The sequence below is a fragment of the Callospermophilus lateralis genome, chromosome 8, assembly GCF_048772815.1.
Source record: "Callospermophilus lateralis isolate mCalLat2 chromosome 8, mCalLat2.hap1, whole genome shotgun sequence".
Lineage (NCBI taxonomy): Eukaryota > Metazoa > Chordata > Mammalia > Rodentia > Sciuridae > Callospermophilus > Callospermophilus lateralis.
The window spans coordinates 88,120,561-88,135,583 of NC_135312.1; the positions used below are offsets into that span (position 1 = coordinate 88,120,561).

The 15,023-nt window shown below is 33.4% G+C and overlaps 1 protein-coding gene across 1 annotated transcript in view; it reads right to left on the minus strand.

Moving 5' to 3' along the window:
- Gstcd (glutathione S-transferase C-terminal domain containing) overlaps window positions 1-15,023 on the minus strand; it is a 161,550-nt gene that overhangs the window by 145,050 nt on the left and 1,477 nt on the right. The window contains exons 2-3 of the mRNA XM_076864595.2: window positions 7,354-7,794; window positions 6,183-6,650 (exon numbers count right to left, since the gene is read on the minus strand). Of these exons, the coding sequence (XP_076720710.2) occupies window positions 6,183-6,650; window positions 7,354-7,782 (897 nt within the window). The 5' untranslated portion in view covers window positions 7,783-7,794. The remainder of the gene's footprint in view (window positions 1-6,182; window positions 6,651-7,353; window positions 7,795-15,023) is intronic.

Consider the following 15,023-nt stretch of genomic DNA (forward strand, 5'->3'; position numbering starts at 1 on the left):
TGGAATAGAGGCAGGAGGGAGGAAAGATAAAAAGAAATCACTGAGGGGCAACAAAAGCACAGGGTAATCACTTCTGATTCTTCTTTAGCACAGTAGGGTAATAAATGAAACAACCTATTTTATATTTCAAAATGACTAAAAAAGAATAATATATCTAACATATAAAAATGATTAATGGTTGAAGATTGAAATGCTTATAACTCGAATGTGCTTATGACATATTGTACATATATATTGAATTACCATAATGTATCCCATAAATATGTACAAATTAAAAGTAATTTTAAGATTTAAAAATAAGATACTTGCTGAGATAAGGACATTAAAGTAAAATAATAAAAAATAAAATTATAAATGTTTAGAAATGGAAAAGGTAACTATAGTAGTCCCTCCATTATGTGTGATCTTTGTTTTCAAAGTTTCAGTTATCCAGTTCAAAAATACTATGTGGAAAATTCCAGAAATAAATAATGCGTAAGTTTTAAATGGCATGCCTTTCTGAGTAGCATGATATAATCTCATGCTACCCTATTGACACTTGCTCTGGATGTAAATCATTCCTGTGTTCAGTATATCTACACTGAATGTGTTACCAGTTCATTGGTCACTTAGTAACTACCTTATTTACCAGATCGACTATTACAGTATTACAGTGCCTATGCTCAAAAGTGATTCTTACTTAATAATATCCCCCAAAGTACAACAGCTGTGTTCCTGGCAATTTGGATATGCCAACGAAGCCATAAAATGCTTTCTTTCAGTGAAAGTGCAAAAGTTCTAGATCTAATAAGGAAAACAGTAATGCTCCAGTTGCTAAGACCTAACGTCAGAAGAAATCAACTCATGAATTGTGAAGGAGGAAAAAGAAATTTGTGCTAATTTTCCTGTTACACATCAAATTGCAAAAGTTATGGCCGTGATGCATGAGAAAGAGCTTAAAGATGGAAAGGCTTTAAATTTACGTATGTGTATACAGGAAAAAAGTATATATAGGATATGGTACTATCCATGGTTGCCATCCACTAATGGTCTTGAAGTATATCTCCTGTAGGTAAAGCAGCACAAGTATAGCACTATTCAGATTATATTTTTATAAAGCAGTATGTAAATAAGGTTTTAATTCATTTAAGTTAGGAAATGTGAAGCTCTTACTCCTTATCCAAATTAATATTATTTTGTTTTCTTTTTGTCATATGCTTTCTCCCTAGTACTACCACCCAATCAATTTCTTCCCTCTTTGAGACCACTGAATTTGTTTCCATATAAACAGTTAAGCTGTCACAAACAGATTATGGCTTATGATTATGAATAAATACATGAGTAAAAAGGTCAAGTCACAGAAAATCTCTACAAATATATCTAGAAACTGGTTTGAGGGCAAGAGTCAGAAAGATTAATAAAAAATCACATTAAATGTATTTTTCTATATTTTAACTGGACTTAAAATAAGCAGCAGTTGTTTATAAGGATATAGACTATCTGTAACTCTCATTGAGTACTGCAAGCAGTTAAAACACTACCTTGCAAATAACAGTACCTCTGTTGAGCAAAGAACAAATAATCAAGGATTGATTTATTTTCTTTAGATAATCCTTAAGCTAGTGTTTTTCAAATTGCTGTTTATGATCCATTGGGAGGTTGTCAAATCAACAACCAATGAATAGTGTTTGAGTTTTCTTAGGTACTTATTTATTTTTGTGATGCTGGGGATCAAGCCCAGACCTTTGTGTATGCTAAGCAAATGTTCTACCACTGAGCTATACTCCTAGCTTTACTTATGAAATAACTTACTACACGATGTATACTCTGATATTTTATATTTAATGTTTTTGTAAACCTCTTATGGGAATTAGGGACCCGGCTAGTGGTAGAGTGCTTGGCTAGCATGTGGGAGGCCTTGGGTTTGATCCTCAGCACCAACAGGAAAAAAAAAAAAAAAAGTTATTTTGTAAGTATTTAGGAGCATAAGCATATATTAAGGATGTGCATTTATTTGTATACTCAATCACTTCATAAACATATTACTTACTGTGAGTTAAAGTAAAAAAGTTTGAAAAATAATGTCTATATGGCACTCTGGGAGCCAAAAAGTTTATAATTCCAGAATTCTCAATTACCTCAAAATAGATTAGGTGCTAAGAGAACTGAGTTTAATACATGACAAATCAATTAGATCAGAAATGCTTTCTTTTCCTCATCTTTCTTTTACTCATCAGTGACTTATTATTATTTGTTAAATGTATGTGGTATCTTTCTCTCTTTTTGAAAATAAATTCTGATTGAATAACAATAATTCACATGTAAAAGAATGGAGGGGCTGGAGCTATAGCTCAGTGGCAAAGTGCTTGCCAACCATGCAGGAGATCCTGGTTTGATCCCAGCATCCCACTCCCACACACATAATTGCAGTTTCACTCTGCCTGACTGGTTGCCTAATTTAATCCATATGCCAGGGCACACTTATCAATATTCAGACAATTAGGAGATACTGAAACATATTCAGTAGACTCAAGAAGACATCTTTAAAGAGGTAACACTAATAAAAATGGTATGAAATGAAAATGTGTTCCTCCCCCCCTCAAAAAACAAAATCAACAACCAAAAAAATCCCAAAGTTATCAGTTTTCTAAAATCAAAATCATTACAAATATCACAGAGCTCCTTAAAGACAAGAAAATAAATAAAATTTATTCTTAAAACATGGTTAAAACACTTATTGCTGACAAGAGCACAAAATGAAATTCTAAGTGACTTTGTAGATAATTTTATTAAGGAGCAGAAAAAAATGTGTTTGAATAAAAATTAAACCAAAGATGTCACACATCTATATAAAACATCTCCTTTGCATTCTTTTCTAATCATATATACATATAATATATTGTGTTTATTTTATACCATTTTCCTCACTCATGCCTACTCTTTTGAAAATATGATATACACAGCTCAAAAATGTTTAGGAAAAACAGGGTAAACAGGAAAAAATCAGTAACCAACCTATTAAATGGAAATATAACCCCAGTTCTCTACTTTTTACTTACAAAAAGATCTAATGGTAGTCCCCAACTTCCTTAATAAGACTCCAATAGCGCAAGAATATCAATAATCAATAAATGGGATGGATTCAAACTAAAAATCTCTCAGCAAAAGAAACAATCAGTGAGGTGAATAGAGAGTCTACAATTTGGGAACAAATTTTTACCACACACACACACATCAAATTGAGCACTAATCTCTAGGATATGTAAAAAACTCAAAATCTTAACACCAAAAAGCCAAATAACCCAATCAATAAATGGGCCAAGGACCTGAACAGACACTTCTCAGAAGACTACATACAATCAATCAACAAATAAATGAAAAAATGTTCATCATCTCTAGCAACTAGAGAAATGCAAATCAAAACTACTCTAAGATTTCATCTCACTCCAGTCAGAATGGCAGCTATTATGAAGACAAACAACAATATGTGTTGGTGAGGATGTGGGGGAAAAAGGCACACTCATACACTGCTGGTGGGATTACAAATTGGTGCAGCCAATATGGAAAGCAGTATGGAGATTCCTTGGAAAACTGGGAATGGAATCATCATTTGACCCAGCCATCCCACTCCTCAGTCTATACACAAAAGACTTAAAAATAGCATACTACAGGGACACAGCCACATCAATGTTTATAGCAACACAATTCACAATAGTTAAACTGTGGAAGCAAATTAGATGCCCTTCAGTAGATGAATGGATACAAAAAAATGTGGCATATAAACACAATGGAATATTACTCAGCAATAAAAGATAATAAAATCATGGCATTTACAGGTTAATATATGGAGTTGGAGAAGGTAATGCTAAGTGAAGTTGGCCAATCCCAAAAAATCAAATGCCGAAAGTTTTCTCTGATTTAAGGATGCTGATTCATAATATGGCGGTGGGGGGGAAGGCATGGAAGGATTAGATGAACTCTAGTTAGGGTAGAGAGAAAAAGGGGAGGGATAAAAAGGGAGGGGGCATGGAATTAGGAATGATGGTGCAATGAGGTGGACATCATTACAATAAGTACATGTATGAAGACACAAATGGTGTGACTCTACTTTGTGTATAGGGACACATATGTGTAATATGAATTATAATGCATTCTGCTGTCATATATAACAAATTAAAATTTTTTAAAAATGAAAAAAAAGAACAAGTGGGTTAAAACTGAAAACTCCTAAAGATAGGAGAGGACAAGGTAGGTATATATTTATCACTAAATAAGTGGGATCCATTGTTTTTGCAATATGCCAACAAATAGATCCCCATTTTGTTTCCAATTTTATGTCAATGAAGACATTGAAAAAGGTATTTATTATAGATATTTATGCTCAAAAATCAATTTTAAAAGAGGAATGATTTATTTGTGTTTTTTAATAAAGAAGCTTCAAAGTATTAGAAGTTAAAATATATATAATTAAATTAGGTGTTCAAATTACAAAATGATTTCTTAAAGTGGCAACTTCCCTGACTTATAGGAATAAAATAACCTTTCAAGTATTTCTATCCAAGTCTACCTGTTTAGTAGTAGCAAATAAAAAATAACTACACAATTTTTTGTAGAACAGCAGGATTTTGCCCTAGAGTAGCTATTCATTGCTACCTCTCCCACATGCTTGATATACTATCTCCTGGAGGATTCAGCAAATGAATTAAAGGGGGAAGGGCATAAAAAGTTCACTTTAATTTATTTCCTTATAAACTATTTCTAAAACTTCACACAGGAAAGAGTATTGTCAGGCTCTTCCCATGAAGAAGTGTACTGGGCACCATTGGGGATTAAGTTTGTAAACTAATATCTACTGAACTACTTGGAGGAGGCTCATATACAACACCTCAACCACTGAACCTGATATTGTTCTATCTCTTTGGTTTTATTTTGTTTAAGGGAACTAGGAAAAAGAACTGAGCAAAAGAACTAAACAGAAACTTCCCAGTAAAAGAAATACAAAAGGCCAATAAATACATGAAAAAAATATTCAATATCTCTAGCATTCAAGGAAATGCAAATCAAAACAACATTAAGATTTCATCTCACTCCAGTCAGAATAGCAATAATCAATAATATAAACAATAAATGCTGATGAGGTTGTGGGGAGAAAGGAACAACTGTACATTGTTGGTGGTACTACAGACTGGTACAATCACTCTGAAAAACAGTTTGGAGATTTCTTTAAAAACTAAGGATGGAACCACCATATGACCCAGCTATCCCTCTCCTGGGTATTTTCCTAAAAGATCTAAAATTGGCATATCACAACACAGCCACATAAATGTTTACAGCAGCCCAATTCACAATAGTTAAATTATGGAGTCAACCCAGATGCCTGTCAATAGATGAATGGATTAAGAAATTGTGATATATACATATATATGAATTAAAGGGGGAGGGACATAAAAAGTGAATTTTAACTTATTTCCTTATAAACTATTCCTAAAACTTCAAAGAGGAGAGAGTATAGTCAGGCTCCTGCTGTAAAAATACACACACACACAAACAGTGGAGTTCTATTAAAAAGAATGAAATTGTGGCATTTGCTGGTAAATGGATGGAAATGGAGAATAGCATAAGTGAAATTAGCTAAACTCAGAAACTAAAAACGGTCAAATGATTTCTCTCATGTGGAAAATAGAGAAAGGGGAAGAAAAGAGTACATAAAAACCTATCAAATACAAATTAATAAATGAGTGAAAGGAAGTCTAGTATCTCAGTTTGAGATTTCAGATCATGGTTACTTCATCCTCTTAATTTGGGCCTGTGGTGACAGCTTATAACAGCAGGAGCGCATAGTAGGAGAGGCCTATTAACCTCATAGCAATAGGAAGTAAAGAGAGATCGAAAGGGGCAGTGTTCCAACCCTTTAAAGGGCGTGCCCCCAGTAATGTAACTTCCTTCCATTAAGCTCCACATTCCTAAAGTTTCCACCCTTGGGGAAACCTGGGGAAGCCTTCAACACATGAGCCTTTTGGGGACTGTCAAGATCCAAATTACAACAAAGAGTTCTTATTATCTCCATTTTAAAGATAAAAAGAAATGGAGACAGATATTAACAATTTGCTCAGAACATAATGATAAATAGAATTGGAATTCAAACTAAGCAGATTCATAGATTGAAACTCAAAGTAACATAAACACTTTAGATAAAATCTTACCAAAAAATGATGGATACAGGGCATAAGCACGATATCTGCCAAAGTGAAGTAAAGCCCTTCTGCAAACACATGTTCCAGAGGTGGAAGGTCAGAGGCTTTTGCTTTCCTTATGTGAGATGGCTCCCTGTTGGTAGTAACTGGTTCCTCCTGCACTCTGAGCTTGGAGAATTCCATGTTCAATTCCAGACTCTTGGATGAAGAGTCCAACTCTTCAGACATTTCCTGTGTTTGGACCTTGCTCTTTGCTTTTCCCTTAGCAAGGGCAGGCTTAACTCCAGCAGTCTTCTGTTGTTTTAGCTTCTGCCTGCGGAGTTTGTCATCATTGTGCACTCTAACAGGTTCACTAAGCTTTTTCTCCAGCTGTAGTACTTCCATAGGTATAGTTGGGAGCTGGTCAGAAGACTCTCTGAGAAAATTCTCAATAGCCAATGGGATGGTGAGTTCACATAGCCTAGTCCACTGACTAACCTATAAAACAAAATAAGAAATGAAAGGATTCTTCATTCTCAATATAACTTGAACAAAAATAACTCTTATTGAGAAATAACACTGGTTTAGATCATTTAAGTCTTGGTGCAAATCATCCCTGGGCTATGTTTTATGCTTTATGGAGATATTAATTAGTACAGTGCTTCAGACATGAAAAACATTAAACAATGAAGGTTTTGCAAGGCTGTGTCCTCTTACTGAATAAGCATTACTTCCCAAACTTTTAAAAATACATTTCCCCACACAAAAAAACAAAAACAAAAGCACAAGATTTCCAAAGCACTACTACTTGAGCTCCTGTTTATATGTAAGTATTTCCTTTAAAAATTCTCTAAGTAGGCACTAGGGATGTGGCTCAGCGGTAGACTTTGCCTGATACAGCAAAACAGAAAAATAAATAAAATTAAATTAAAATAAAATACATAATCCTCAATGTAACTGAAATAAAGAATAAAAACAAGTTATTCTCTTTAAAAACGTCTTCAAGCTTCATAGATTAAATCCAAATTCTTATTTTTCAATACTTCAGTGTAATACTGACATACATGAAGGACTACTTTATTTCATTGGTTCTCTGGGTTTATAAATAAATTTTATTCCTAACTGAAAGTGAAAATAAATGGTCAAGTGAATATGTTATTATCACTGTGTAGTTTTAAATGACAAGAGACCTTATACTTACTTCAGCACAGGCTTTCAAACAAGTCTTTTTAAAACCCAGAAGTTCCAAAATTTCCTTCTTTGAAGGGTCTGCTTCATATGATTTCTGGATAATGTGTCTTAGTACAACAGCAAGTCCTGCTCTACAAAAATTGTCTGGTCGTTCTACCACCGCAGGTAAACAGCAATTCTGGACTATTGGTGGGAGTTCCTCCTTTGAGATAACCTGAATTTCAACATCCTGGGACAACACATCTCTAAGTAGATCAATATCTGTACTTTCTCTGGTGAGGACTAAGTAAACTTTAAATATTTTGCAGTCACAGTATGATAACAAGAATAAAGTCACAGCTGTATGAAGAGGAAAGATGCATCCTTCTGTTTGGTGAGAAAAGTCCAGGTATAGATATTCTTCTGTAAGATTTTTCTTAATGCCTTTCATTTTCTTCATTCATTGGGCCACCTAAAGCATAAATTGAAGTAATTATAGGCCTTGAATATAATTTGATAATTCAGAAGCTAAAATAAAAAAAATGAATGTTTTAAATTCTGTTCTGAAAATCAGTAAGACTTTGTAATGTTACATGAATGTGTCTCTCAAAACTGAAATAATGTCTTCCAAAAGAAAACTTTCCTCCAACTTGTGAAATTAACTAGTCTCAGGAGACAGTTTTTAATTTCTTAATTTCTCTTTTTCTTTACACCCCCATAACTAATTTATTAGCAGCTCTATCTTCCAAGTATATTTAGGATCTAATTATTTCACAGCATTTCCATTGCTTCCACTGTGACCCCAGTCATAACCACCTCTTTTATGAATTACAACAAATGCTTCCTATCTTTGCTTTACATCTTACCTCCCTTCTAGTCTATTGTCAAAACAGAAGCCAAAGTGATTGTTTAAAATGAAGTAATGCCATTTCTCAGTTCAAATCCTCCAATGTCTTCTAAGTTTACCGGTAGAAGAGCCAAAGTTCCTACAGTGGTCTAAAAGATCTCCTTTCATGTGATCTTTGTTCTTCTTATCAACTTTCCTCATTGCTCTCTTCTCCAACCAAAGTAAATTGTTATTTCCTACAAAAACTCTGGGAGCATCTCCTACTTTGGGGCCTTTGCATTTGTTGTTTCCAGAATCTAGAACACTTTCTTAAGGTATTTCTCAAAGGCACTGCTTAGGGAGACCTTCCCTGGCTACTCTTTTTGATATTGTAAATCCTAATCCTATTCTCTCTGAAAATAGAAAATTTCTATGCTTTAATTTTCTCCATAGCACTTATCACAATTATAGAATACTGTTTATTTGGTGTCTCCTAACTAGAATAATCCATGAGTAGATATTTTGTTTTGTTAACCACTATGCCTGAAGCAGGGACCACTATATATTTATATATAATAAAGAAGTATTTGTTGAATGAATGCATGGATAAGTACATACATAGGGTGTTTTAAAGATGCATACACACAAACTTGAGGTCAAATTATTTCTTTAAGAGTTCCGTCAATTATTAAGACTTCTTGAGTCATAAATTTTCTGGATCCAGCATCTTCCATGTTCTAATACATAAATAGTGATTCCAAAACTGACACTAGATAGTGCTCTTTAAAACCACTGGCCACACAAGTATGTAAAAGGAAAATGGCATATAGAAGGAAAAAAATTGTTTTGTATTAAAACCTTAAAAAGTACACATGCAACTTTATCATTTAAGTGCATTTGAAATGTTAGTGTACCCTTAATTTTAGAAAACCTTCAAATTTTCGTTTAATACTCTATATTCTTCTGGATTTTTGTTATTGTTGTTCATCAATTAATTTTCTTGGTTCAACTATATTTTTCCTTCTATGAAAGAGTTTATAATCCATTATAGCAAAGAAATGTAATGAAGTACCCACTTATGAAACTTTTTGGTAACATAAATATTGTTATTTTTGTTGTTGTTGTTGTTGTTGTTGTTAAAACATAGAGATCTGTACCATGGTTACTTTATTAAAGGATTATCTGAAAAGCTGGGCACAATGGTACATGCCTATAATTCCAGGAACTCTGAAGATTTAGGTAGGAGGATTACAAGTTTCAGGCTACCTTCCAGCAACTTAAAAGTTCAGCAACTTAGTGAGATCCTGTCTCAAAATAAAAAATTAAAAGGACTGTGATGTTGTTCAGTGGTAAAGTATTCCTGCCTGGTTTAAATCCCCAGAACCACCCCCCCCCCCAAAAAAAAAGGAAGAAAAAAAGAAAAAAAAGATTATTTAAGAACAATCATTTTTTTAACCCGTGGAAACCACAATCCTCCCTAAGACTGATTTCTTTCATTTATTTATTTATTTATTTATTTATTTATTTTGGTGGGGGAGCACCTAGAACTCATTCATTCAAAACAAAAGAGTAAAAGATATTTATTTAAAGTTAACATTCACAGGTAAAAAGAACCAACCGTACTTTCTAGGAAATCTCTTTGAGGAGTTTACCCTAGAAATTTACAGCTGATTAATTTGTCAATCCTCTTGAATTATTCTCCTGACAGTGGACTATAACGAAAATACCTAAGTGCTTTAAGAAGGTAGATTTAAAGGAAACATGATCAATTACCTCATTTATTTAGCAGTATAAAAATAGTAACTATACAACTAGTCCTACTAGTACTTTCTATTAAAAAAAAAACGCCAGGCTATTTTAAAGCTTTTGAATTAAGATATGGAGATGGGGGATGGGAACACATTTATATTTGCCACTTTCTAAGGAACATAAAAAGTATGAAAATAGGCTTCTACACATATTCTCTAAACTTTCTTTACTGAGAGCACTTAATAAATATTAAATGTCACCAAAATAAAATAAAAATGCCTATGATGAAATCCAAAACTTTGAGATACCCAAAGGAAAAGTACTGTGAATGGTGCATATAAATACATAATTTTTCAATATAGATGTTGCTATTTTATCTTGGGAGATTAAAATTTTTACCTAATCTTTTTTACCTAAAATTTTTACCTCTTAGAACTAACAACAAAACCCTCGTTAGGCAATTTCTCCCCATTATGTTTTTAAAATAAATCTTAAGTATTTAGTAAACCTGTACAAATTTTATCTTTCTTTTTTGGGGGGAGGTGGGTACCAGGGATTGAACTCAGGGGCACTCAACCACTGAACCACATCCCAAGCCCTATTTTGTATTTTATTTAGAGACAAGGTCTCATTGAATTGCTTAGTACCTTGATGTTGCTGAGACTGGCTTTGAACTCAAGACCTTCTTGCCTCAGCCTCCTGAGCTGCTGGGATTACAGGCGTGTGCCAACTCGCCCAGCTACATAACTTTTGAAAACTTGCCCTGAGACTTGAATTTTTCAAAAAAGAACATAGTTTTTGTTAGAAGTTCAAATACCACACACACACACACCAAAAAAAAAAAAAAAAACATTTTCTCTTCTTTTTCTACCTTGAGAATTTTTAAGTTCATTAATTATATGTCATGAGCTTTAAGAAGGTAGGTACCATAGAGGCAACTTCTGGGTCTCCAGGGCTTCTGGGAATGACTTGTGTTACACCATATTACATTTTTGCCATGCACAGAGATAGTTTCATTTGCTCTGTCTCTGCTTTTACATGTGCCACTCTGTAAGCACTCCTGAGAGGGAGTGAAAAAGCAGAAGACAAAACCACAAACTTCAGAAGCCAAACAGAGCTAATAATATGTGTGCAGCTCTTCCCTGGACACACAAATGTGCTTGTGTTTCTTGCAGAAAGAACAAATAACTAAAAAGAAAAAAAAAATGAACCATTACTTTCATTACTTCAGAATCAAGTTCAAATGGTTACACTAATCACAGCTTTAAAATTTAGGCATTTAGACTTTATCTGCATTCTCAGTCTAATTAATAGACTTTGGATTTGATCAATTAAAATGTTTCATATATAAAAAAGGGAAATGAGTTTAGAGGTTTTTTTAAATATCAAATCTCCTTGCTACTTAATTCCAGGCATGTTTTCATGAAAATGTTTGTGTGTGTGTATTTATGACAAAAAGGGAGAAGAAGAGGAGGAAGAGGAGGAGGAGGAGGAGGAGGAGGAAAGAAGGAGGAAGAGGAGGAGGAGGAGGAGGAGAGGGAGGGAGGGATGGGGAGAGGGAGAGGGAGAGAGAAAACAGTAAACACTGAAAATAAGCATGTTTCTCCATAAGATGGAAAAAAAGTTCAAAAGTGTTGTGCTCAAAATCAAAACAAGCTCTTAAGTGTTACATAATAAGTCATACACTATATGAGAATACCAAAAAGTTTGTTATGCAGCATATTATAAGCCAGTGATTTTTTTCATTAAAAAGGGAAATGAATTTATAAGGGGAACTTTGAAAACACTCAGAATAGGCATTTTTCTAATATAAATAGTACTATTAGGGGCTGTGGCTGTAGCTCAGTGGTAGAGCACCTGCCTCACATGGGTAAGGACTGGGTCAATCCTCAATACCACATAAAATTAAATAAAGATATTGTGTCCATCTACAACTAAAAATTATTTTTAAAAATAGTACTATTATATAAACTTAGAATTTTATAAATTGAAATCCATTGCAATTTTATTGAAGCAATAATTTAACCAAAGTGAAAATCATTAGAAATTTTGTTATTTTAAGTGAGGGTATTAGTCTCAATAACTCTTGAGAAAGATCTCTACTCTAAGGATGGCAAATTCAAGGCCAGCCTTAGCATCACAGTGAGACCCTGTCCCAAAATAAAAAATAAAATGGGTTCAGGCTGTGACTCGGTGATTAAGCATCTGTGTTTTTAATCCCTGGTACAAAAACCAAACCAAAACAAAACAAAACAAAAAACTCCATTCCAAAGACTGGTTTATTGGATTATTTGATGATTCTCAGTACTGGATTAAGTTTTTGGGCAGTTCCTTGCTGATTTCTTTTACTGGATACTTCTCAGACCTGTCAGTGACCCAAAGCTCAGGGCTTTGCCCTCTATACTCAATCTTTTGATTACTGGATTTCAAATTTTTGATCATGCCACACAATAAGAAATGAATTTTATAATATCACTATGCACAGAATAAAAACGAAACAAAAATGTCATGAAAAAATACTTAACTCTACTACAAGGGATAAATCTGGTATTTTTAGTTCATACTTTTTCTTTCTTTTAAAATGCTACTAATTCAATAAATCGATTTCATGCGCCCTTACTGGGACACAATTCACACTATGACATCACTGTTCTAGGTGATCTCCAGTGCCAGTTTAAAATATCATCTGACTCCCATATTTATACCACAGCCATATACTCTCCTCTGAACTCACTCCTATATCCTATTTGACATCACCACCTGGATATTTTTCCAAACCTATTCCTCTTTCCTTATTGGTCCTGTTTTTGGTCAAATGAAACACCATTCACCCAGCTACTTAAAACAAAGTCTGAAATCCTGCTCAACTGCTTTTTCCTCTCATACCCTGACATGTCTACCTTTGAAATATAGACTAAATTTAATTTCTCATTGCCTCTTCCACTACTAATCTAAGTCATCACCTAGTCTTAAAAGTACTACTAAAAAAAAAAAAAAAGCCTATTAACCCCCCTCAGCCCCATTCTCCACATAATATTGTACTCTCCAACAAGTCAGAGTGGTATTTTAAAAATATAAATTAGTTCACGACCCTGCCCAAAACTACCCACAGATTCCCCCGATACTTAGAATAAAATCCAGATGTCCCATATGGCCTACGGGGATTAATGAGATCCTACCTATCCTTTTCTGACCTCATCTACTATTCTTTCTCACCCTCTTTCAACAATAGTTTTTGCTGTTCTTGGAAGATGTCAGGAACACTTCCACTTGAGAATTTTTGTACTTGCTATTCCCTTTGCTCAGAATGCTTCTGTCCAAGATACTCACTTTCTTCATCTCATTGATTTCTCTGCATAAGAATTATCTCAAAGCAGCCTCTCCTGACCACCTGAATGGAAAAATCTCTCCCAATCACTTTCTAGCTTCTTATCCAGCTTTTTTTTTTTCCTTTGTAGCACCTATTACCTGACACTTATCTCCAATACTTAATAGTGCTCAAATTTTAGTTCAGGGAATGAATAAGGAATGAATATACAAATTAATGGCAATAATTACTACCTTGAGAATACTACTGAGAAATTCATTCTTGGTAAACACAAGCCTCATTCTTTATGATGCCATTTTTTTTTCTCTTTCAAATTCATCTGTTTAAAGGGTAAAGGCAAATTAATAAGAAAAAAAAACAAGATCACCTTTGTGAGCTGATTCACAAAAAGTATAACTGGAATACACCCAAACTTCTGAATAAACTATAAAAATTTTTGTTATATTGATATTTAGGCAAAAGAATTAAGAATCTAAAGTAGATTCTATATACTTATCTAGCAAGCACAACATTTATACAATAAGAATTATAAAGTAATGGATAAGAACCCAGACACTTGGCCAAACTCTATTCTGGTTCTTAGTACCTATAAAACTTTTCTTCACCTTCATTTTCTCTTTATAAGAATACTAATAACAGTACCTATCATATATTGTGCTGTGAGAACAAAACAATGACTGTCACATAGTAAGTCTCTAAATCCCAGAGATTGTTATTCTCTTTGTTTTCTCAAGTGCTGGTCAAAACCAGACCCTTGCACATGTTGCACTATTTCCCCAGCCCCTATTATTCATTTATAACTTATCTCTGAATTCTTTACCCACTGACATTATTGAAATACACAAATGTTGAGGCACAAAAATCCAAATTTTGCTTTACATTCCAAAATTTCTGCTCAGGAAAAGTAGGGAATATTATATATATATATTTTCCATCAAATACTGGAAAAACTTGGTAACTAAGGCTGAAAATCAGGGAGTCATAAAACGGTAGACTAGACATGGGAAACTCTTTAAGTCCACATATTAACCAACAATATTGTACAAAATAAATAGTTTGACACAATTTACAAGTATAAAAAATACTTGTTTTAAAGATTAAAAATTAAACCTGTGTAAATTCTCTCATGTCAAATTGCTCAGCTTTTTGAATAATTAGAACTTAATTTATATTTTATACTTTTCATAAACAGCACTATTTGTTTTCAAATTCTATCATATTTTATTACAATGATACAAGTCTTTTAAAAAAAAAGAAATTAAAAGCTTACTTCTCCAAAGATAGACAATGCTAATTACCTTAAATATTAAAGAACAAGGAAAATGAAATCTGAACTTTTCCAGCATTTATTACATTATATAAAGAGGAGGCAAGAGATAGTTAAGTTCTAAAGGATAAATCCTATGATTAAAATTAACTGTTTTCTTATCTGGGCTAGAACTTCAAAAATAATTCTAAACTAAAAAAGAACTTACTATAACCCTAGTCATAAAAGAAGTATGTAATCTCTCTGGAGAAGCAGGGTATCATCTGTTGCCATGGAGTCAATTCTGGCAGCTAAGCTTGACCTCATAATTAACAGGGTTCCCCAGCATGAAATACTTAAAAGATTAGAAACATTAGCAAGCCCAACACAAAAAATTACTAAATTTCTACAGCAAACAATACCTGTTCTTGTTATGATCTACATGGTTTAAAACCCTGCATTCCAAGAACTAATCATAACAGAATTCAGTAGGCTACCCTGAATACTTATGGATAAAAACACATATACCAGGTTCCTGTATATATTGAAAGA